This window comes from Saccopteryx bilineata, chromosome 5 (assembly GCF_036850765.1).
Source record: "Saccopteryx bilineata isolate mSacBil1 chromosome 5, mSacBil1_pri_phased_curated, whole genome shotgun sequence".
NCBI classification, from domain to species: Eukaryota; Metazoa; Chordata; class Mammalia; order Chiroptera; family Emballonuridae; genus Saccopteryx; species Saccopteryx bilineata.
In genome coordinates this window covers 212,332,496-212,357,501 of record NC_089494.1, presented here as the reverse complement: position 1 = coordinate 212,357,501, position 25,006 = coordinate 212,332,496, and the positions used below count along the sequence as shown (strand labels likewise).

The window sequence follows — 25,006 nt, the reverse complement described above, 5'->3', positions numbered from 1 at the left end:
ATTTGTCACTAGAAAACCCCCACAACAAGAAATACTCAAGGGGTCAAGGGGTTATACCACCTGATAAAAAGAACAAAACAACACAAAACTGTAAGTAAAAGCTCCAACAAGCTTACAGTGTAAACAGGGATAATCTGTGACAACATAAACATAACATAAACATAAAATGGAAGGGCATAAAAATCTGAATTAGCACAGGAGGATGAAGGGCAGAAGCATTCATAAGATAAAGAACTATTACATATATGAAACCATTTTTTTTTCAATAACCTAATGGTAACCCACCCACAAGAAAACCTTGAAATATATAGCTTTAAAAAAGAGGATGGCCCTGGCCAGTTGGCTTAGTGGTAGAGCATCGGCCTGGTGTGCAGGAGTCCCGGGTTCAATTCCCGGCCAGGGCACACAGGAGAAGCGCCCATCTGCTTCTCCACCCCTCCCCCTCTCCTTCCTCTCTGTCTCTCTCTTCCCCTCCCGTAGCCAAGGCTCCATCGGAGCACAGTTGGCCCAGGTGCTGAGGATGGCTCTATGGCCTCTGCCTCAGGCGCTAGAATGGCTCTGGTTGCAATGGAGCAGCACCCCAGATGAGCAGAGCATCGCCCCCTGGTGGGCATACCGGGTGGATCCCGGTCGGGCGCATGCGGGAGTCTGTCTGACTGCCTCCCGTTTCCAACTTGAAAAATACAAAAAAAAAAGAAAAAGAGGAAGCAGCAGGAAGAATATGGAATACCACCAATCAAAAACAATTGACAGAAACAAGGAAAAAAACCAATGGAAGCACAGAGCTACCAGAAAACAAAAGATAAAATTGCTATAGAAAATCTTCGTGCACCAATAATTACCCTACATGTGAATGGACTAAACTCTCCAATAAAGAGGCACAGAGTAGGTGATTGGATCAAAAATCAAAACCCATCCATGTGCTGCCTTTGGGAGACTCATCTAAGTGCAAACACAAGAGCAGACTTGCCTGACCAGGCAGTGGCACAGTGGATAGAGCGTTGGACTGGGATGCCGAGGACTCAGGTTCGAGACCCCAAGGTTGCCAGCTTCAGCACGGGCTCATCTGGTTTGAGCAAAGCTCACCAGCTTGGACCCAAGGTCGCTGGCTTGAGCAAGGGGTTACTCAGTCTGCTGAAGGCCCACGGTCAAGGCACATATGAGAAAGCAATCAATGAACAACTAAGGTGTCGCAATGCGTAACAAAAAACTAATGATTGATGCTTCTCATCTCTTCGTTCCTTTCTATCTGTCCCTGCCTATCCCTCTCTCTGATTCTATCTCTGTCTCTATTAAAAAAAAAAGAGAGAGAGAGTAGACTCAAAGTGAAAGGTTGGAAAATAATTATCCAAGCAAGTAAAATCCAAAGGAAAGCAAGTATAGCTGTACTTATATCTGACAATATTGATTTCAAGACAACAAGGTAACAGACAAAGATGGATATTTCATAATGATAAAGAGGACACTATATCAAGAAGGCATAACTGTATATGCATCAAATAAGGGAGCACTAAAATATATAAAACAACTACTGACAGAACTAAAAGAAGAAACAGAAGACAAAAACACAGTCACAGTTGGGGATGTTAATACTCCATTGACAATTCTAGATAAATCATCTAAACAGAATAAGTAAGTAAATATTGTCCTTAAATGACACATTAGACCAAATGGACATAATTAACATTTATAGAACCTTTCATCCCAGAACGTCAGATTATACATTTTTTTTTTTTCCTGAAGTTGGAAACGGGGAGGCAGTCAGACAGACTCCCGCATGTGCACGACCGGGATCCACCCGGCATGCCCACCAGGGGGCGATGCTCTGCCCATCTGGGGCGTTGCTCTGTTGCAACCAGAGCCATTCTAGCGCCTGAGGCAGAGGCCATGGAGCCATCCTCAGCGCCCAGGCCAACTTTGCTCCAATGGAGCCTTGGCTATGGGAGGGGAAGAGAGAGAGAGGAAGGAAAGGGGGAGGGGTGGAGAAGCAGATGGGTGCTTCTCCTGTGTGCCCTGGCCGGAAATCGAACCCAGGACTCTTGCACACCAGGCCGACGCTCTACCACTGAGCCAACCGGCCAGGGCTAGATTATACATTCTTCAGTGTACATCAGTGCCACAGACTGGTTTAATGTCAGAAAATATTTTCACAGACCGGCCTTTAGGGTGGAACGGATAAATGTATCACGTGAGCGAGACAAGTGTCAAGAGTGAGTCTTAAATTTAACAGAGGGAATCTGGTCATTTTTTAAAAATAAAACATTGTTCAGACTTAAATATAAATAAAACGGAAATAATATAAGTTATTTATTCTTTCTCTGTGACTGGTGCCAAATGGCCCACGGACCAGTACCAGTCCATGACCGAGGGGTTGGGGGCCACTGGTGTACATGGAACATTCTCAATGATAGACCATATGTTGGGTCGTAAAACTAACCTCAACAAATTCAAGAAGATTGAAATTATACCAAATATATTCTCTGACCATAATGCTCTGAAATTAGAATTCAGCTGCAAAAAGGAAGTAAAGAAACTCAAAAAATGTGATAATGAGTCAACACACTACTAAAAAAATGACTGGGTCAAAGAAGAAATAAAAACAGAGATCAGGGCCTGGACGGTTGGCTCAATGGTAGAGCATCAGCCCAGCTTGTTCAATTTCTGGTCAGGGCACACTGAAGAAGTGACCGTCTGCTTCTCCACTGCTTCCCTCTCCGTTCTCTGTCTCTCTCTTTGCCTCCCACAGACATGGTTCAGTTGGAGTAAGTTGGCCCTGGGCACTGAGGATGGATCCATGGCTTCACCTCAGGAACTAAAATAGCTCAGTTTCTGAGCATCAACCCCAGATGGACAGAGCATCGCCCCATAGGGGGTTTGCTGGGTGGATCTGGTCGAGGCACATGCAGGAATCTGTCTCTCTGCCTCCCTGCTTCTCACTTAAGAAATATTAAATAAGTAAAGAAAAATAAAAAGTAGATCAAATGATGTGTGTAGAAACAAATAAGAATGACAAAACACCATATCCAAACTTCTGGCATGCAGCAAAAGCAGTAATAAGAGGAAAGATTATATCATTACAGGCCTATCTCAAGATACAGGAGAGATGCCAAGTAAACGAACTAACATTACATCTGAAAGAACTAGAAAAAGAAGAAAGGCAACCCAATGTCAGTGGAGGAAAGGAAATAATAAAAATGAGAGCAGAACTGAATGAAATAGAGAATTTAAAATTTTTAAAAGCTATAGAAAACAATGAATATAACAAAGAGCTGTTTCTTTAAAAAGATTAATAAAATTGACAACCCCCTGGCTAGATTCACTAAGGAAAAAAGAGAAAGGACTCACATAAACAAAATCTGAAATGAAAATGAAGAAATTACCACAGACATCATAGAGATACAAAGGATCATACTAGAATACTATGAAAGATATATGTCACTAAATTCAACAACCTAGAGGAAATGGGTAAATTCCTAGAACTATGCAATCTTCCTAGACTGAGCCATGAAGAAGTGGAAAACCTAAATAGACCAATAAACAATGAGGAAATTAAAACAACTATTAAACCTCAAAAATAAAAGTCCAGGAGCAGATGGACTTCACTAATGAATTCCACCAAACATTCAAAGAAGGTTTGATACCTGTTCTTCTCAAAGTTTTCTAAAAAATTAAAGAAGAGGCAATACTTTCTAACACATTCTATGAGGCCAATATAACCCTGATACCATAACCTCACAAGTTTAACCTAAAAAAAAGAAAACTACAGACCAATATCTCTGTTGAATACAGATGCAAGAATCCTAAACAAAATAATAGCAAATCAAATACAACAACACATTAAAAAACTAATATATCATGATCCAAGTGGGGTTTATTCCAAAAGGACAAGGATGATTCAACATATGCTAATTGATCAATGTAATACAAAACAAAGGACATAAACCATATGATCTTACCAAGAAATAGAAAAGGCATTCCAAAAGAAACATTTGTGATTAAAACACTCGATAAAATGGGTATAAAAGAGAAGTACCTCAACATAATAAAAGCCATATATGACAAACCCTCAGCCAATTTCATACTCAATAGTGAAAAATTGAAAGCTTTTCCTCTAAAATCAAGAACAAGACAAGTCTGCCCATTCTTTCCAATCATATCCAACATAGTGCTGGAAGTCTTAGCCAGAGCAATCAGACAAGAGAAAGAAATAAAACTCATCTATATTGGGAAAGAAGAAAGGTATTACTTTTTGCAGATGACATGCTCATATATATAGAAAACTCCAATGACTACCAAAAACTATTAGAAACAATAAACATACCATAAAGTAACAGGATATCAAAGCAATATACAAAAGTCTGCTGCTTTCCTATACTCCAACAATGAAACCTCAGAAAATGAAATGAAAAAAAAAATTCATCTTACACTTGCAACAAAAATAAATAAAATAACTAGGAATAAACTTAACAAAGGATGTGAAGGACCTATTTTCAGTGAAAACTGAAAAGCATTATTAAAAGAGATTGAAAATCACACAATGAAGTAGAAAGATATGTATTCGTGAATTAGAAGAATCAGCATAGTTAAAATGGCCGTATTACTCAAAATCATAGATTTTATGCAATCCCCATTAAAACCCAAATGTCATTTAAAAAAAAAAAAAAAAAAAGAACAAAAAACCATCAGATTTATATGGAACTACAAAAAACCCCGAATAGCCAAAACAATCCTGAGAAAAAAGAATGAAGCTGGAGGTATCACGATACCAAACTTAAAATTATACTGCAGAGCCATGATAATCAAAACAGCATGGTGTTGGCAGAAAAACAGACCAACAGATCCATGGAAAAGAATCCAGAGCCCAGAAATAAAACCTCAGGTTTATGGCAAATAATCTTTGTCAGAGGAGCCAAAAACACACAATAGAAGAAAGAAGGCTTCTTCAATAAATGCAGCTGGGAAAATTGAAAAGCCACATGCCAAAGAATGAATCTTGACTACAGTTTGTCCTCCTGCACAAAAATTAATTCTAAATGGACATGCCTTGGTTAGATAGCTCAGTTGGTTAGAGCACCACTCCAGTATACCAAGGTTGCCATTTTAATCCCTGGTCAGGGCACATACAGAAATAGATCAATGTTTCTGTGTCTCCCTTCATCTCTCTCTAAAATCAATAAAATAAAGTTTTTAAAAAATGGACAAAACCTAAATATAAGATCTGAAACAATAAATTACATAGAAGAAAACACAAATACTAAACTTTTGGACCTTGGCCAAAGAGAACATTTTATGAATTTGACCCCAAAGATAAGGGAAGTAAAAGCAAAAATAAATGAATGGGACTATATCAAACTAAAAAGCTTCTACACAGCAAAGAAACTAACAAGACAAAAAGGCAGCTAACCAAATGGGTGATGGTATTTGCAAACAACAGCTCCAACAAAGGATTAATCTCCAAAATAAGCAATGAACTCAGAGCTCAACAACCAAGAAACTAAATTGGGGAGAGGACCTAAACATACCTCTCTCATGAAGATGTACAAACAGCAAACAGATATATGAAAAGATCCTCATCTTCACTAGCTATTAGAGATGCAAATCAAAACTACAATGAGATGCCACCTCACACCTGTTAGATTGGCTGTTACCAACAAGACACATAATAACAGGTGTTGGAGAGGCTGTGGAGAAAAGAGGTTCTGCCTGTGGGAATATAAACTGGTACAGCCACTAAAACAGTGTGAATAGAGTTAATATATGACCCAGCAATCACTCTACTGGGTATCTACCCAAAAAACTCTTAAAACATTTGTTTGCAAAGACACATGCACCTCCATGCTCATTGCAGCATTATTCATAGTGGCCTAGACATGGAAACAACCAAAGTGTCCTTCGATGGAGGGTTGGATAAAGAAGATGTGATACATATATACATGGAATACTACTCAGCCATAAGAAATGATGAAATATTGGTATTTGTGACAAAATGGATGGATCTTGAGAATATTATGCTACATAAAATAGGTAAATCAGAAAAAACTAAGAACTATATGATTACACTCATATATGGGATATAAAACTGAGACTCAGACACAGGCAAAAGTGAAGTGGTTACCAGAAGGAGGGAAGGGAGGGGCGTAAAGATCAAATATACAGTGACAGAAAGTGGTTTGACTTTGGGTCATGAGAACACAATGCAATGAATAGTTCGTGTACTGTGGAAATGTCCAACTGAAACCTGGGTTCCTGTGGACTAATGTCACTCCATTACATTTAATTTCTAAATGAAAAGAAAAGAATGTACAATAGAAAATTATATTCTTGTACTAGATTTTATCCACGTACTAGTATATTAATACACCCCGGTATTAGTATATTAACCCTTCCTGCAATTTAGATAGTATGACAAACCAATGGATACCCTAATAATGTCTCTAACAATAAGGAGAAAGCTGAAAATATGGGTGACCTGATTTGTACTATAAATTATCACAAAGTAATAATGTATAGAACAGAATTCCAGGTTTTCTGAGAAAACAATATTGTTTAAAAATCCTTGAAATATCATTTTCCTTCTACTGTGTTTGTAAATTAGATCTCAAAATACTTTCCATAGGAAGCTCCTACAAATCATATATATGTTGGCTTTATAGGAAGCAGTCTGATTCATTTTCTGTCATGCTGTGTTCAAAGGAATGCCTCAGTTAAACAGCATGCGATAAAAATTTTACACAAAATTTTCACATTTTTATTACAATAAGATAAATATTAAAGAAGAAAGAAACCAAGCAAGTAGACAAGATCGTAGGTGTGCCCTGGGCAAAGCCAGAATGCAGAAGAGCTTCAGGTGTTTGTGTCTTCAATTGTCCAAATAATGTTGCAGTAATAGTGGTTTAAACAAAAAGGAGGTTCATGTTAAGGAAATATAAAACTTCAGTTAGCCATATTGACTATTCACAGTAATTGAAATGTTACCTTGGAGACCCAAGGTATCTTGGTTTGCTTGGGCTCTTGAATGTGCCAACAACATCCAAATCAAAGAGAACTGCAGCTGCTTCAATTCCTGCTGGCTGCTGTAACAGTTTACATTTCTTTCTATAAGACATGAAGTCAATTGTCTATCTTAATATCTGATGCAGTGCCTCTGGTATGTGCATATATTAGACATATTAAATAGCACTATCTTTGGCCTACTGAGCTCTTCAGATTTGTAAATTATTTAGTAAATGTTATTGTAATTATCCTAATCATTCTTACTGTGAATGCCCCTGCATTGAATGATCGCTTAGAGCTATTTTGCCAGAACATTCAGACCTGAGAGTTTGGTCCTCCTTTTCCTATGGAGTTTTATGGTTTGTGCTTCGATGAGGAGAGAGTAAGCAATTTATTTACCTCTGGGGGCAGGATGTTGAAAAAGAACTGGAGATCCAGATCAGCATGAGGCAGGAAATGGAACTGGCGATGAAGATGCTGGAGAAGGATGTCTGTGAGAAGCAGGATGCCCTGGTGTGTCTGCGGCAGCAACTGGATGATCTCCGGGCTCTCAAGCATGAACTTGCCTTCAAGCTGCAGGTAGGGGAAATGGGAGGAATAGGCCCACAGCTCTGTAAAATCCCAGGCTCCCCTCTGCCCCTCATGTTGTCTCAGAACACGCTTTAAATACAAGAAGAAGTCACATCTCGTTTTGAGGCCAGCTGCCTACAAACCCCTTCAGGAGTCTGACCATCGCCACAATCACCTTTCAGATTATAATGGGGAGAGGTGTTTTTTAGCCTATAATTTTTACCCTCTGGTCTAACCTGCCAACTGAGTTATATATTTCATTACCTTTTTGTACTGGAATATGCTAAATTGATGAACTTTCTGACTATGATTTTTGTGACAAAGCTGCATGTAGCAATACTCATTTTAAATGTTGCTTTTTGGTGGTGGTTTTTGTTGTTGTTTTTTTACAGGGACAGAGAGAGAGAGTCGGAGAGAGGGATAGATAGGGATAGACAGACAGGAACGGAAAGAGATGAGGAGCATCAATCATTAGTTTTTTGTTGCAACACGTTAGTTGTTCATTGATTGCTTTCTCATATGTGCCTTGACTGCGGGCCTTCAGCAGACCGAGTAACCCCTTGCTTGAGCCAGCGACCTTGGGTCCAAGCTGGTGAGCTTTTTGCTCAAGCAGGATGAACCCGTGCTCAAGCTGGGACCTCGGGGTCTCGAACCTGGGTCCCCCGTATCCCAGTCCTACGCTCTAGCCACTGTGCCACCGCCTAGTCAGGCGGTGATTGTTTTTTATCTACACTTGGGAATTAACTAATTTCCAAATATATGAGCATTTCTATTTCTCTATTTCCCACTTATCACTAGGTTCAAAAGGCATGTGCGATTTATTTTAGGATTTTATGTTATATATACATTACTCATAATTCTTTTCCATAACAGAGTTCAGACTTAGGAGTAAAACAGAAAAGTGAACTAAACAGTCGCTTGGAAGAGAAAACTAATCAGATGGCTGCTACCATCAAACAACTTGAACAAAGGTAAAGTGCCATTTCTTTCATGAAACACTTCGGGCCTTCGGTGCTGGAAATGAAGAGCATGTAGTATGCATTTGGCAAACAGAAGGTGTATGAAATTCTTCCAGCTTAACATTAGACATGCTGGTAGAAAGAAAATCAGTAAAATTTTGTGCTTTCTAAAATATTACAGAAAACATTTCTAAGAAACATCAGCCTCTCATGACTATTTTGAACAGCAGAACTCTAACTGTCTCACTAATCCCATTGCAGTGTCACGTGTTAGGGCAGGGAGGCTTAACAAGGATGAGAGGACTCCAGTGTTTGTGATTTTGTTATCTTATTGTTCATCACTACAGTCTTTGAATACTTTGGCGCAAGGTGATGTAGGGGTACTGAGGGTCCTTCTAATAACTTGACCCCCTTTCCCTCCTCCCTCCTGAATAGTTCTGTAGCTTCCACCGTCACCTCCCACCCATGACTCCCAAAATCTTTCTATCTGCAGCTCTGTCCTCCATCCGGAGACCGGTCTTGTGTTTCCATCCTCTGACCAGCTGTTTCCGCCAGTACCTCCCATTCACAAAGCACGTCTCCCTGGGCTACTCTTTTGTTTCTCTTTCGGTCCGAAAACACCATTTTCCTCTGGTGCCCAGAGAAATGACTGAGACTTCAAGCACGAGTGAGCCACGGCACCCACATCACTCAGTGTGGCAGCCTGTGTTGCCCCCTTTACACCCATTGAACACCCTTCTTACACTTGAGGAAAACTAAACTATTTCCTGGGCTCTGGACATGCTTTCCATTTTTTATATCCATTTCTTTCCTAATAGTTTCTCCGATGAGAAATGTCCTTCCTCTCCCCACTTCTTTGTTCTTCAGATACATTTTTCATGTTCAGGTTCAAAAGCTCCCTGCCCAGAGCTTCCTCTGATACTTCTTCCAGCTGAAAGTATTTGCCAGATCTGTCCTTGTTGAAATTCCCAGGGCCCGCTGAGGATGGCTCTATGGCCTCTGCCTCAGGCACTAGAATGGCTCTGGTTGCAGCAGAGCAACGCCCCCTGTTGGGCATGCCAGGTGGATCCCGGTCTGTCTGACTGCCTTTCCGTTTCCAACTTCAGAAAAATACAAAAAAAAAAAAAAGAGAGAGAGAGAAATTCCCAGGGCCTTAAATCCTACTTAGAGCACTTCTCATTTCTGCCTTACCTTATATACCCTTGATTTATGTGTATCTTCTGATGAGAGCATGAGCTCTTGAAGGTTCATTAACTAATTTTTTAAGTTCCCTCATTGGGTCTGTCACAGTGCCTTGAATTTACAAGGCATTCATTTAGTAGATGCATGAATGAATGGATGAATGGATGACTTCTTTTATTCAGATGATTCCTGACCAGGGAGGGTCCTGAGTGGCACTGAATATTGATAGTAACTTAAAAGTTATTCACAAATTAATAAATAATCTTGAAACTTCTAGTTTGGCTGATTTGAAATAAAAACATATTGGTCTATCCAAAAAATTATCTAAGTGCTTGCTCAGAGCAATTATATGTTTATGATTCAACAAATTAATTGTAATGTTCATAAATTAATAAAATTTATTTATTATGAAATTATTTTTAATGTTTTTTTTGACTTGGCATTAAAGCAGACAATTAAAATAATAATGCCTCTTCAAGTTATAAGCTGACTTATTCTCTTGCTGTCTTTGTCTTTTCTGTTTACCCATTTTCTGATGCCCCTTTCACTCCATTTTTATTTTTGTTTTATTAATTTAGTGAAAAGGATTTGGTGAAACAGGCAAAGACCTTAAATAGTGCAGCAAATAAATTAATCCCAAAACATCATTAGGCATTTTACAGTTCGGTCACCTCGCAAGTCTAATATCACAACTTAATTTGTAAAAGGAAGAAATCTGAAAGCTATTATATTTAGGCTCAGATTTATATAAAACATCACCAAAAATTGACTTTGAATTTGTTAGACTTTTAAAAAAAAAGGAAGTTTGATATATAGGCTGTGTTTTTTCTTCTTTGTTTTCTTCCCAGAGTTAGAAAATTTAGTATAAATTCTTAATTAAATTCCAAATAAACTTTGAGAAATTGGGTTGACCAATAAATAAATGTCCCATTTAAAAAAGAAGCCTAGGGAATTGAAGCTTTGTACATGTATTGTTGATGCCTTTACAACCCAGTCCCTGACAATATCAGATTCTAGAGGCATTGTCTGTGTCAGCAAGCCTGTTCTCCCATTGCGATGGAATGATCCAGAGGTGACTACCGTGTGGACTTGGACCCTTCTAAAGTAGTTCTGTCTCTTAGGCCATGACCCTTTTTCACTTTTGTTACATAGATTTAATCCCCAAGCCAAGATAAGTACTTAGTATTTCACTACAGTTCTATTCTCAGTAACCAAGATTGCTTGCAACTTTTTTGCCTTAGTGACTTTGGGGGTGGGAAAAACAGCATCCTTACATTTCTTTTAAATACATAGAGATAAAGTTAGTGATTAGGTAACTTATAACATAGTAATGTGGAAGCTTGGGAAAACCCTCCTAATATTTATCATCTTCTACCTCTGCCATTTTCCTGCGATTCTACTTCCTATTTAGGTAGTTCAGAGAGAACAATTTTAATGAAAACACTCCTCTTCTATAAAAATAATACATTACATATGTGTTTAAATCTATCCTGCTTTTCGTTTTGTAAAGATGACAAAGTATTGACCTGAGAGATGGTTTCCTGCCTGTCATTCTGTGCCGGAAACATTTTCTTGAGAGTTTCTGTTACTTTTTGTTTAGATGGAGATTTGCTAAAGTTTCTAGGAAACTAACAATCTAATAGTTAGGAAACCATCCCAGAGTCGGAAATAGGCAAATGATTAAAAATACATATTCTTTATTATTATTTAGTCTAAAAAATAAAGATTCCCAATAGATCTCCACAAACAATAATTAGTAGGGCTTCTTTCTCTAAGTGACCACAAATTTAACCCTTCCTGGGCTTTACATTATAAATAATCCTATAAATAATATGATTTTTAAAAATGATTTTATTTTGAGAGACGGGCTTTGCATAAGCTATCATTCCTTCAGAATCATGACAAAAAGTTTTGTTCTCTTTTTTCCATTATGGTATTATTTGCAGCATTTCAGCTGCTTAAGTTGGGACAAAGATAACTCCTTTACTTCCTGCTCCTGAAATTCTATGCCTTCTTGGAAAAACCAGAATTTAGAGAGTAAGATATATTTCATACATGCTTTTATAGGCCCTTGCAGACTTAAACCAAAATCAAGTCAAGGAGCACATAACCAACCTCTTGGAGGATCCTGTGCTCTTCAACTTATTTTCTTTCTTATAATTTGTACCTATTTTTATCCTCATCAACCTTTTGCGGTGAATTGCCTTTTCTATGAGCATTTAGAAGGAGTGCTCAAAACCAAAATAAAATGTTCTACAGACTACACATAGCATGCCTCCGAATGCTATTATATAGAGCCCCAGATGTCTCACCTCTTAGAACATGCTTCTTAATAGGTGCAAAGTTAGAGGACGTATGAAAGAAGACATCGGCCTCTTCCTGAGAAAGTGGTCCGGAGACCTGTGCAGGCCCAGTGCTGCATTGTTCGTCCACGTACTCACACATCGCGTGGCAGGAACAGAAAGGAAAGAGATGGCCAGACTCAGACAAAGGCTTCCCCTTATATAATAACCCAAAGCCTGGGCAAGGGTTGATCTATAAAGCCCCATGATTTAATGCAATTTGTGGTTTAGAGGACGGACCGGAAAAGGTCCTAATTTCATATATAAGAAGATAGTTGCCCATTGGCAAGTTCCAGTAATATGTATAAAACAAATATAAAATATCAAACCAATTAGGAAATAAAAACAAAGTGGATTTAACTTTATAGTTCCTGTGTTAAGGTTGGCTTTGGATATGGATTTTCTAAAAAGTGATGTTTTGTTGTTTATCATCTAATGGCTGTAAACTGTAGTACTAGAATAAAAAACAATGGAAAATCACTTTCCTCTGCCTGGTTCACCTTCATCTTGCTTTTCTTTAGAATTTGTTTCTTCTCTCTTTCTCCTTATAATTTCTTCCCCTATGTCCTGCAAAGTTTCTTTGTTGTGTTTTTTTTTTTCCGCCTCTCTCTGTCTCTCCATGCCTTCTTCCTTGGGTTGTTTTATTTTGTGTTGTGAACTTGGTCTTCCTCCCCACCATGGCTTTTGTTTTTTATCACAAGTTCATGTGGCTCACACCCAGATTGCGCCAGGCTGAGCGAAGCCGCCAGTCCGCGGAACTGGACAACCGGCTCTTCAAGCAGGACTTCGGAGACAAGATCAACAGCCTGCAGCTGGAGGTGGACGAGCTCACCAGGCAGCGGTGACCAGAGGGCCCCGGAGCCCACAGGGTGGTCCTGGGGGTTGAAGGCTGGACAGCAAGAGAAGTGGTCTCATGATCCAGCCGTCTGTTCTGTCTTCACAGGGCCTTGTCTCTGAACTTAGAATTCAGAGAGCTCCACATGCATTAGCAGCCTCAAAATCTTGACAACATCCTTTGTGATCAAAGAATTAGGAAGTTAGAAACCAAGGCCCCAGATATATAGGAAAAAGTAAGAGAATTGATTGCCAAGATAACACTAATAATAACAGTATTTCCTGAATTCTTGCTGTGTGCCAAATACTTTACTAAGCACTTCACATGCATTCTCTCCTAATGGCTTCCTATCCACCCTCTCAGTAGGTGGTCTTATTACCCCCACTTCAGAGGAAATTAAGGCTTAGAGGAGTTAAATTTGTCCAGATTTACACAATTAAGCTAGTAAGTGCAACATTCTAACTTAAAAACCTGTCTCTCACTCCAAGCCCCTAATCCATGTTATTTCTCAAATGAGACTTGATTCTGTGCAGAAGCCACAGACTTTAATCAAATAGAACTTGGTTGGTGGATATGAAAGCACATAGCTCCTGAGGACGCTAGTGGTCAAAGGTGTAACTGGGGGTTGAACGCTGTAACTATAGAGAGAGAGTTCACATGAAATGGGTCTCTAGTGCCTGTGAATTCATACTGTCTTGCTGAAATTTTTTAAATACTGTCTTTCAGTTACAGTAAGTCCTACTAATTGTCATTCAGTTGACCACAACTTTTCATTAAGAGTTAATATTAAATATTGACATTCAGAATGGTGACCCTCAGGCACTGGAGATTCTGAAGTACCTTCTTAGTCTAAGAAAGACTAAACATGTTATATGTATTTTAGTGTTACTAGTTTTATTATATTGTATTTTTGTGCTTTAAAGCCTAGCCGTCCACATGTATGGTGATATTTTATTAACCAAGTATTAAAATTTCATTATTAAACTTTAAGGAAAAGGTTTGCTATTCCTTATAGAATGTAAATGAGAACAGAAATCCAAATGTTCATCCTTTTCCTCTCCCACCTATCCCAGGAATCAGCTTGAGTTAGAACTAAAACAGGAAAGAGAAAGAAGGTTACAGAACAACAGAAGCATCCCAGGAAAGGGTTCCCAGAAGCCAGAACCCAAAACGGTAATAATTGTTACTGCCTTGTTCATTTACTTAGTATGAGGCTAGCTACCTCGATGGGCCGGACAGTTACCTCTCCCAGAGTGCATGCTGAATCGCTGTGGCCTTGAGCCAGTAGAGGGCAGGCTAAAGCAGAGTGAACTCAGGCACGCTCAATTCTGAGTCTCCCTCTGAGATGCTCTAACTTGATTTCATTTGGAGCAGGGGATTAATAACCATGTTTTCCAGTGGCCCTGTTATCCTTTTTAATTTGTCAAGTAAGATTATTTTGGTATCTTAACAAAAATATGTGTTGCTTGGACATGTGCTAATGTTTTTAATAATATGGCATGGTATAACCCCTCCCCAATCCTGAATTCTCCTTTACCAGAATTGTCTTAAATGTGGGTTTGTTTCTTTAAACTGTTTTCAAAACCATGAGGACTTCAGTTTTAGCATACTCAAGGTACTTCTTGTGGGAAAATCAGAAGAAAACAGAACCAGGCGTGGAGAAGGGACAGTAATGTAGAGTGGTTTAAAGAGCAGAAGTAGAAGTTTCTACAGAACAGTGTCAGGACAGAGACCTCTGGCCCCTGTAGTTGTAAGGGAGCCAAAACTAGGTAAGAACATATAATAAAATTAGAAAAGCATGAAATACTTGTTCTGTTAAAGACAAACACAGGGAAAAAATCACCTTCTTAGTACATTTATATATAACAAAACAGAAGAAATTGATAAGCTGCTTCCTTTCTTTTTTTTTAAATGTTTGTTTTATTGACTTCAGAGAGAGCAAGGGAAAGAGCAGGAGAGAGACAGGAACATGGATCTGTTCCCGTATGTGCCCTGACTGGGGATCAAACCGGCAGCCTCTGCGCTTCGCAACGATATTCTAACCAACCAAGCTGTCTGGCCAGGGCATAAGCTGCTTCTTTAAAATTTCTAGAGCGTGGGCTGCTAATTAGCTGGAGAGTAGAAAAGAATGGAAATTTATTATATAGTACTCATTACTACTAATTTAAAGTCTGCAAAGTACCACTGTGTAGCATACTGTCTTTATTATGTTAGTTTAGCAAATATAAAGTGTACTTGTAAGGGCTTACAGAGATTTACTGAAATCTTGGCCTGTCTTACCATGTGTTTCCAGTGAGGCCGTCCTTGGGGTTCTCAGTCTTGGAATTGCCCTGCAGTGGGGTTTCCCACAGGGTAATATCTCATCGCCCTCCCTTCCTTGATATCTGAGCAACATAAGAACATGCATTTTACTTTTGGGGGCTGAGAGGCAGCAAGCATGTATGTGCCACCAAAAGAATTTGTCTCTAAAAACTGCAGGCAGAAATGTAGTTCAGAACTTTACATTGGTCCTTCAGAAAAGAAAACTCTGACTTGTAGAGGCTGTAGGAGTCGTCACGGCCTTGAGTGTCCAGGTGACACGGTCTGCTGGACGTGGCCATGCCCGGTCTGCCAGTTCCCCAGAGCTCAGCTGGCCGGGGGAATATATGTGCCCGTATCTGTTCTTTTTCTCCTCGGAGAAGTAACTGATACCTTGAGCCCACTTTGTAAATAAGTAGTATACATTCGGGATTTTAATTTGAATCTCAAGAATTTAAAAAAAAAATAACTGCTCTGAAGATCGTTTGTTGCAAACTCTACCAGAATAATCTGTTCAGAAACTACTTGGGGCAAAGAATGAGGAAAAACATCTTGAAAGTTAAATTCCTTCCCTAAAAAAAAAAAAAGCTGCTTAGCTTTTATACCTAAGCTAAGGGAAAAAATGTCTGCAACATCATCGTTGTTTAGCATTCTGAATAATTAATAAATTGGGCTGTTTTCTTTTGGCAGGATGGGAAGCACAAAATTCAAGAGGAAAATGTTAATCTAAAAAAGCCCCTGGAAGAATGCTACAGGTGTTTGTTGATAAAATGTTAACTAAGATATGAAGTTATTTTGTGATGGTGGGAAAGAGGGAGATTTTGATAGACATTAGCAATGACACAAGACTGGACACTGACTTGTAATACTAATATTCTAGAAAGACATTTTGAAGGGGAATGAATAAATAATAAACCAATAAATATTGTAACATATTAAAACAAACCCAATTAGTTCATTTCAGAAACAAGAAGGGTGGGCAAGCTGTCCTTTGACTCTTCCTCAGTTAATCCCCAAACTCAAATGATCACTTAAAAAAAGATTATTTCTGATCTTTGCTGGATTGGTGTGAGTGTGACTTGTTTCCACCTATGTGCTCGGAGAAAGGCAGCTATGTGCCCCTATTTCCGATGAAGAGCCTAAGATTGTTTCAAGGAAATTGACTTTTAACAATTTTTCTCTGCCTGACCCAGCGGTGGCACAGTGGATAGAGTGTGGGACTGGGGGATGCAGAGGACCCAGGTTCAAAACCCCAAGGTCACCGGCTTGAGCACGGGCTCATCCAGCTTGAGTGTGGGGTCCCAGCTTGAGCGTGGGGTCGCTGGCTTGAGTGTGAGATCATAGACATGACCCCATGGTCGCTGGCTTGAGCCTAAAGGTCACTGGCTTGAGCAAGGGGTCACTTGCCGTGATGGAGCCCCCTGGTCAAGACACATATGAGAAAGCAATCAATGAACAACTAAGGTGCCGCTACGAAAAATTGATGCTTCTCATCTCTCCCTTCTTGTCTGTCTATCCCTATCTGTCCCTCTTTCTGTCTCTGTCACACACACAAAAAAATATTTTCACAGGTAGAACTATAACAAAATATTACATAGTGCTACTGCATTAAAAACCAAAGGAGGTCCAACTATTTGACATCCTGGAAAAAGCAAAACCATGGAGACATTTGTTACCTGGGTTTGGAGAATATGGATAGATGGATGAACAGGCAGAGCACAGATTTGTTCAGGACAGTGAAAATACTTGTGGGATACGATGGTGATAGATACCTATCATTATTCATTTGTCCAGACCCATAGAATCTACAAAAGCAAGATTAAACCCTAAGGGAAACTGTGGAGTTTGAGTAATTACAGTGTATCCATGGAGGTTCATTGATTATAACAGCAGGTACCACCCTGGTGAGGAATGTTGATATTGGCAGAGGGTGGATGGAATATATGGGGAATCTCTGTACTTGTACAGTTCTGCTGTGAACCTAAAACTGCTCTAAAAATTAAAGTGACTTGTAACAACAGTAGTATAAGCTCAGTAACAATGGAAGATACCTCAGCAGCGTTCTGAGAGAACTATGCAGGGCATATCATTGGCATTTGCCCTGTCTAGTCTTAGATGCCTTAAGAAGGAGGTTGTGTGTCACCTGGAGCAAAAGGCTGCTGGAATGATAAGTCACATGGTGCAAGAGGAGGATGGTGGTGCAGGTACTTGGCCTAACCAGCCCTTCCTCACCCCCAAGGCCAGAATGATTCCAGAGCCTTGAAGTGAAGTCCCAAAGAGCATGGTCTGACCCAGGACCAACCTTAATCAACAGCCCACTAACAATCAGATCAGCCTGGGCCACGGAAGGGAGTAGGCCATAGAATTAACCAGGACTTGAAAGGGTCAGCCTCCTTCCAGACTCAAGTCATAGCAATCAGGAGTGTCTCACATGCCAGGTTCTGACTTAGGCCCTGCAAATGTAAGACAGTACTACCTTCTATCTGTGTTGTGTTCTATTACCGCCTTACACATTTAACTCTCCTTACAAAAATTTAATCTGTTCCGACTTTACACATGAAAAAGCCTAAGGAGCATAGGATGGGTGGCACACCCAAGTTGCCTGTGCTTACTTTGTCTTCTCTTTTTAAGTCCCTTGTCTCTGCTGCATAATAGCTGCATCCAGGGCCTGTCCTGACCCGAACTGCAGTCCTAAAGCATACTCAGTCTTCCTAGGGTTGTGGTCCAAGGAACAGCTGAAAACCTGGTCACACTGGTGGTCACGCTGCCATTCAACCGAAGAGAACTGTAACTGCTGTAGATCTGTGGTACATTTTCTCTGGAACTGAAAGTGGACCTTGCTTTTCTCTGAAGTTCTATTTTAAGTTGGAAAAATCAGAATTAGCTCAGCTGGGTCTCATGAAGTATCCCTGAATGGGTACTCATGTGACAGTGAATATTTCCTTGCCCCTGATTAGTTTGCTACGGTTCACATTTTAACATTATTAGGAAGAGAGGACTAATAACATGGCATAATTAATAGATTTATATAATATCATACAGGAAAAGAAGCTACTAAAACAGGGCACTGATCATTTGGAGTTTTATAGTTTAGAAAAATAAATGCTATTTGCTTGGTAGTAAAAAGGAAGCATATAACTCCAAACCTATTTTTAAACAGGAACCAGAATGTAGATCAAGGATCAGCTTCTAGTATTAGATTTAACAACCAAAATTTCCTCTCCTTGGAGGCCAAGATTAGTTATTATATTGTTACCAACAACATAAAAGAACCATGGTATTGCTTTTTTGTGTGTGCTTCTAAAATGATACAAATAGAAATATAATAAGTTGCTGTTTTTACTAGTTTTAATTTTCCGTTCTAGGCTGCAGCCTCACCCTGTGGATGAACAGGTAACTGAGTCTCCTGTTTTGAAAAATGTCTTGTATAAATTATGTGATTGACTGTACCATGCACTAGATGGACGCATAGCTTCTGGCCACCCTTTTAACAGTCCCTTAAACAAATAATGCATGTGCCTGAAATCAGCAGAGCTTCGAGCACTTCACTAAGTAAACAATAGTTCTCACTTACTTGAATTCTCTTTGACGCCTAAGAAAGTGGACCTCAAAGCTCACTGTACCTCCCTTTCCCTTAGTTTTCCCTATACAAAATACTTTTCAGTCACTTAGAAACAAGCAAATATAAATGATTGTAAAATACTTTACTACTAAATTGCGTATGACAGCCCAATGAGAAAGATGACAAATGCTACCTTGACTGAGTCACCTCTGTCATTTACTTATTAGGATATAAAATGAAACCAGCTTTCCATTCTTTTTTTTTTTTTTTTTTTTTGTATTTATCCGAAGCTGGAAACGGGGAGGCAGTCAGACAGACTCCCGCATGCGCACGACCGGGATCCACCGGGCATGTCCACCAGGGGGCGATGCTCTGCCCATCTGGGGCGTCGCTCTGTTACAACCAGAGCCATTCTAGCGCCTGAGGCAGAGGCCACAGAGCCATCCTCAGCGCCCAGGCCAACTTTCCTCCAATGGCTGCAGGAGGGGAAGAGAGAGATAGAGAGGAAAGAGAGGGGGAGGGGAGGAGAAGCAGATGGTCGCCTCCCCTTTGTGCCCTGGCCGGGAAACAAACTTGGGACTCCTGTATGCCAGGCTGATGCTCTACCACTGAGCCAACCAGCCAGGGCCTGCTTTCCATTCTTGATGGTAGAGTAAGCAAGAGGGATGGGGCTTTTTTTTTTTTTTTTTACTTTACACTTACATAATTGAATTTTCTCTTTATAAGTAAAATCACATTACTTCATTATAAAAATTAAAGAAGCTCCAAGGCTAATGGTAGTATTATTCAGAGCTGTATTAAGGTGGTGGGACTGTAATTTGTTAGTTTCCAGACAGACTGTAGTGTGGTTATATTAATTTTGTGACTAAAAATGTCTATTCTGAAATTACTAATATTTCTGCGGCTTGCTGTGTGGTTTAGGATCAGCCACTGCTCCCTGAAAGGCCACAAGTGTGCCAGCTCTGCCAGGAAGGGGGCAGCCTAACAAAGGTAATGGTGAGACGTAAATGGTTCTTCATAGGGGCCTCCTTGACCCCACGCGCCCCTTCCAACAACAGGGGCTCTACTGTGGAGAGTGCGAGGAGTGGGGGAAAGCAAAAAGAACGAAAGTTATTGTGTACCTGTTTTTCAGTCATATTAAGTCATGTTGGTAAATCCCCATTAACATAAATTTATTTTACTTTTTATTTATTGCCAAGAGAGAAACATCAATTTGTTGTTCCACACATTGACACATTCATTGGTTGATACATTATGTGCCCTGACTAGGGATTGAACCCACAACCTTGGCATATCAGGACAACACTAACCAACTGAGCTATATCTGGCCAGGGCCACAAATTAGCATAAATTTATAAATAAATATTTCTTGAGCACCTACAGTGTGGAATGTGCTATTCCATATGGTGGAGAAAGAGTGGTGAACAAAAGGTAGACTGAGTCCTGTTTTTGTGAAACTTATGACCTTTGCGCTATCATTTTATAGATGAACCTTGGCTCAGAGAGCTTAAGTGCTTTTCCCAAAGTTACTCAACTCATAAAAGTGGCAGAGCTCAGAGGCAACCTGACTTTGGCTCCGAAGTCTACACTCCTTCCAGTAGTCCATTCTGCTTAGGACAGACTAAGATAGGCTTTGGAGAAGGAGGTTCTTTGAATTATTTGGAGAAACAGCCTCTGAAAGGGAAATGAGCTCTCTCTAGTAAACAACTTGTTTTCCCCTGAGCACTTTCCCTGCTTGTTATCCGCAGGGTAAAGAGAGTGAAAGGAAAAGTGTCTGACCACCAGACTGATGACTTTCTTACAATAGTACTCCCAGCATAAATATGTTGCCCAGTTCACAGTACAGTCTCCAGAAAACTAATGGACGAGTGGGTGTAGGAAACACGCCCAACTTCTGGAGTACAACCTGCCCACCATCCTTCGTGATCATGCTGGATTTTGACAAAGTTACTGGCCGGGTGGCTCAGTTGATTAAAACATTGTCCAGAGGCAGAGGTTGCCAGTTCGGTCCCTGGTTGGGGCACATACAGAACCGTTTGATGTTCCCATCTCTCTCTCTCTCTCTCTCTCTCTCTCTCTCTCTCTCCCTCCCTCCCTCCCTCCCTCCCTCCCTTTTTCCTTTTCTCTCCCCCTAAAATCGATAAATAAAAAATTTAAGATATCTATATAATATGTCCTAGTCTTAAATTAGCAGAATCAGATAAAGATGAAGTGCTTTTATAGTGCTGGAAGTTGTGATTGCAGAAATACAGAAGAAACTGCTCTTCTAATTCTGACTTCTAAGTTCTAAGCCATTCTCAGTAACTGAGTATGTCAGAGGAAAACTCCCAGGCTTTTTTTTTTTTTTTTTTTTTCAGAGACAGTCAGAGGGATACACAGGGACAGACAGGAACGGAGAGAGATGAGAAGCATCAATCATCAGTTTTTCGTTGTGACACCTTACTTGTTCATTGATTGCTTTCTCATATGTGCCTTGACTGTGGGGCTACAGCAGACCGAGTAACCCTGCACTCAAGCTGGTGAGCTTTTTGCTCAAGCCAGACGAGCCCGTGCTCAAGCTGGAGACCTCAGGGTCTCGAACCTGGGTCTTCCGCTTCCCAGTCTGACGCTCTAGCCACTGCACCACCACCTGGTCAGGCTCCTCCCAGGCTTTTAAATAAAAGGGAGCCTCTGCCTCACTGTACCCTCAGGAAGATGAATTGTTACAGAAAAGGCAGCATTGTCCATAGGGGAAGTTATTCTTCACAGCTTTTATATGGGGACTCTGGGAGCTCTGTGTACCACTCTGCCTCAACCTTACCAGTGACACTGCCTTAATGACCCACATGCTGTCCTACCACTTGGCCTCTAAAGATTCAAAATGCTTAATAAAGAGACTGATTTCCCTATAAACAGACCATAGGAAGCTATGCTTCTGCTGCACTGATACCCCAAAGAATGTGCTTGTAGAGCATCACAGGAAAGCATGAAGCACATCAGTGTGTAAGGAGCTATACTTTCAGTTCATGCTCAGCACAATTTTTATCTTAGGCTACTACCCAGTCCCTTGCTAGGTCACTGCCTGCCTTACTTGGAGTATGCTTAGGTACTTGCAAACTAATTTTATAATTACCTAATCTAACTGTGAATATAGTGAATGAAAGTATATAATCTACAGATAAAAGAGTTTGTGGCCTGACCAGGGGTGGCACAGTGGCTAGAGAATCGGCCTGGGATGCAGAGGACCGAGGTTCAAAACCCCAAGGTCACCAGCTTGAGCGCAGGGTCACAGGCTTGAGCATGGGATCATAGACATGACCATATGGTCACTGGTTCAAGCCCAAAGTCACTGGCTTGAGCAAAGAGTCACTGGCTCTGCTGTAGCCCCCCCACCCCCATCAAGGCACATATGAGAAAGCAGTCAATGAACAACTAAGCTGTCCCAATGAAGAATTGATGCTTCTCATCTCTCTCCCTATCTGTCCTTCTCACTTTAAAAGAAAAAGATTTTTGTGTATTATCTGTTTTGTTTTGTTTTTAATTCTGTAGCACTGCTGTTCATTTAAATCTAAAAACTAGACTGAAAGCTTTGTAGGCAGAGATTGTGTTTGGTCAGCTAACCTTCTTGTGCTTTAGCAGACATTCAGGCAAATCTTGATTAGACATTGGGCGTTTACAGTATTTGGCCTTTTCTATTCCATGCATCCTTACCCTCTCTGCTATTCCCCACCTAACCTCCTCTTTTCCTTGTAGAATGTGTGTAAGAACTGCAGAGGAACCTTCTGTAATGCCTGTTCAACAAATGAACTGCCTCTTCCTTCAAGTATCAAGCCTGAGCGAGTTTGCAATCCCTGTCACGAGCATCTGATGAAACAGTACTCCACCAGCCCATCGTAAGAATGGAGACCAAGACCTGGACCAGAATGTTTCTACCTGTGTTAGGGATCAGGATTTCCCAGAGTCCAGACTTTAAAATCATCTCAAGAGTTTACAGAAATGATTGAAATAAACCAGGTCCAGGGAGAAAATGCAGTGGATGGGGGTGCTGGAAATTTTGCTCCTTTTCCCTAAAGACTGTATGAATAAAAGTTACTCGGATGAACCTCTCTCTTCTAAATCCAGACAACCCCACTTGTGGATAGTGATAATAACACTGGGTAGATATAATAGGAGAGAGGATCCTTAGCAGATAAGAATAAAAAGGAAAATTAGCATCTTCGTCGACATTTACAGATTCAAGGGGGAAAGAGAAATGTTCACAAAGGCCAAAATGACTGGTCTTACCTATTTTCCCAGGTGCTGCTAGACACAAACTTTCCTCTTCAACCCCTCTAACTACCTCTTTAAAGTATCTACCAAACTGTGAACCCAAACTCAGGGAGAAGAAATTAAAGAGTAATATAAATTCTGAATGTAGTTAAAATAATATTGTAATATATTATAGTTTCAGGACCAGAATTTTCTGGTCCTGGCCTGCAGGTGATTTCATTTTAAGAACAAGGTAGAGGAACATTTGCTGATTCCCCATTAATGACTTCAAAAGTAAATATCTGCCCTTTTCAGAGTCACCTGCTACAAAATGAGCCAACTCTTCCCCAGTCCCTCCCTCCTCTTCAAGTCATAATACAAATTGTGTTAAAGATGGGGTTTGACTTTTGCAAAATAGAAATTATTGAAAGCAAAGCAAAGATAAAGTAAAATGATTTCATTTGTCCATGACAAAGAACAATGAGCTCAGGATATTTATTAAATTCTGGACTAAGGGGTTCTTTATTCTGAGCCAAGAATTAGAACTGATAGACAAGTTCCTTGGACAGTATGATATTCAAACATCTTCCAGTAACAAAGCCCTGTGGGAGTGAAAAGGCAAGGTGCATTTACCAAGGGAAGGAAAAAAATGGTAGATGCTATTTTTCATTTGTGCCGAGATTGTTTGATTCCAATGAAGACCTAAGAAGATACGATTCTGTTACTGGGTTAGATTCTGGAAACATCCTGGAACATGGTATTTAAGAAATTCTGTCTTCTTAAAATAGGGTTCAGCCTGAGAAAGAGTTATTTCAGAATTCGAGCATGTTACTTAGTGATGCTGAGTTTTAAGAGTACTAAAGAAAAATAAAATCTAATAATTCTAGCCTGGTTTGTTGTCTTTTTTTCCCCTTTAAGTAATATTTTCCTTATTTTTGGCTACATATGCCAGCAGTGTTTGAGGTGCTACAGATAATTTAACCTTTTTATTTTTTTATTCCTAAAATTTTTTAATTGATTTTTTTAATTAATTTTACTAGGGTGACATCAATAAATCAGAGTACATATGTTCAAAGAAAACATGTCCAGGTTATCTTGTCAATCAATTATGTTGCAACCCATCACCCAAAGTCAGATTGTACTCTGTCACCTTCTATCTAGTTTTCTTTGTGCCCCTCCCCCTCCTCTTTTATTCTCCCTCCACCACTACCTCCCCCCCCCCCGTAACCAACACACTCTTTTTTTTTAAGGTTTTTATTTATTCATTTTTAGAGAGGAGAGAGAGACAGAGAGAGAGAAAGGGGGAGGAGCTGGAAGCATCAACTCCCATATGTGCCTTGACCAGGCAAGCCCAGGGTTTTGAACCGGTGACCTCAGCATTTCCAGGTCGACGCTTTATCCACTGTGCCATCACAGGTCAGGCACCACACTCTTATCAATGTCTCTGTCTTATTTTTATGTCCCACCTACGTATGGAATAATGCAGTTCTTGGTTTTTTCTGATTCACTTATTTCACTTCGTATAATGTTATCAAGATCCCACCATTTTGTTGTAAATGATCCTATGTCATCATTTCTTATGGCTGAGTAGTATTCCATAGAGTATATGTGCCACATCTTCTTTATCCAGTCCTCTATTGAAGGGCTTTTTGGTTGTTTCCATGTCTTGGCCACTGTGAACAAGGCTGCAATGAACATGGGGCTGCATGTGTCTTTACATATCAATGTTTCTGAGTTTTGGGGGTATATACCCAGTAGAGGGATTGCTGGGTCATAAGGTAGTTCTATTTTCAGTTCTTTGAGGAACCAAGATACTTTCTTCCATAATGGTTGTACTACTTTACATTCCCACCAACAGTGGATGAGGGTTCCTTTTTCTCCACAGCCTCTCCAACATTTGCTATTACCTGTCTTGTTAATAATAGCTAATCTAAGAGGTGTGAGGTGGTATCTCATTGCAGTTTTGATTTGCATTTCTCTAGTAACTAATGAAGATGAGCATCTTTTCATATATCTCTTGGCCATGTGTATTTCTTCC

General features: G+C 40.0%; 1 protein-coding gene across 14 annotated transcripts in view; it reads left to right on the top strand.

Moving 5' to 3' along the window:
* RUFY3 (RUN and FYVE domain containing 3) overlaps positions 1-23,854 on the top strand; it is a 96,395-nt gene extending 72,541 nt beyond the window's left edge. For 3 of the 14 annotated variants that reach the window (XM_066232492.1, XM_066232496.1, XM_066232498.1), the window contains 8 exons: positions 7,405-7,572; positions 8,437-8,534; positions 12,768-12,887; positions 13,955-14,054; positions 15,870-15,934; positions 18,545-18,572; positions 19,663-19,731; positions 22,474-23,854. In XM_066232492.1, coding sequence (XP_066088589.1) covers positions 7,405-7,572; positions 8,437-8,534; positions 12,768-12,887; positions 13,955-14,054; positions 15,870-15,934; positions 18,545-18,572; positions 19,663-19,731; positions 22,474-22,617 — 792 coding nt within the window. In that variant the 3' untranslated portion in view covers positions 22,618-23,854. Of the gene's footprint in view, positions 1-7,404; positions 7,573-8,436; positions 8,535-9,015; positions 10,061-10,282; positions 12,527-12,767; positions 12,888-13,954; positions 14,055-15,869; positions 15,935-18,544; positions 18,573-19,662; positions 19,732-22,473 lie in introns of those variants that run through there. The other 11 variants (XM_066232502.1, XM_066232503.1, XM_066232505.1 and 8 more) reach the window with 9 other exon arrangements.
* The last annotated feature ends 1,152 nt before the right edge of the window (positions 23,855-25,006 follow it).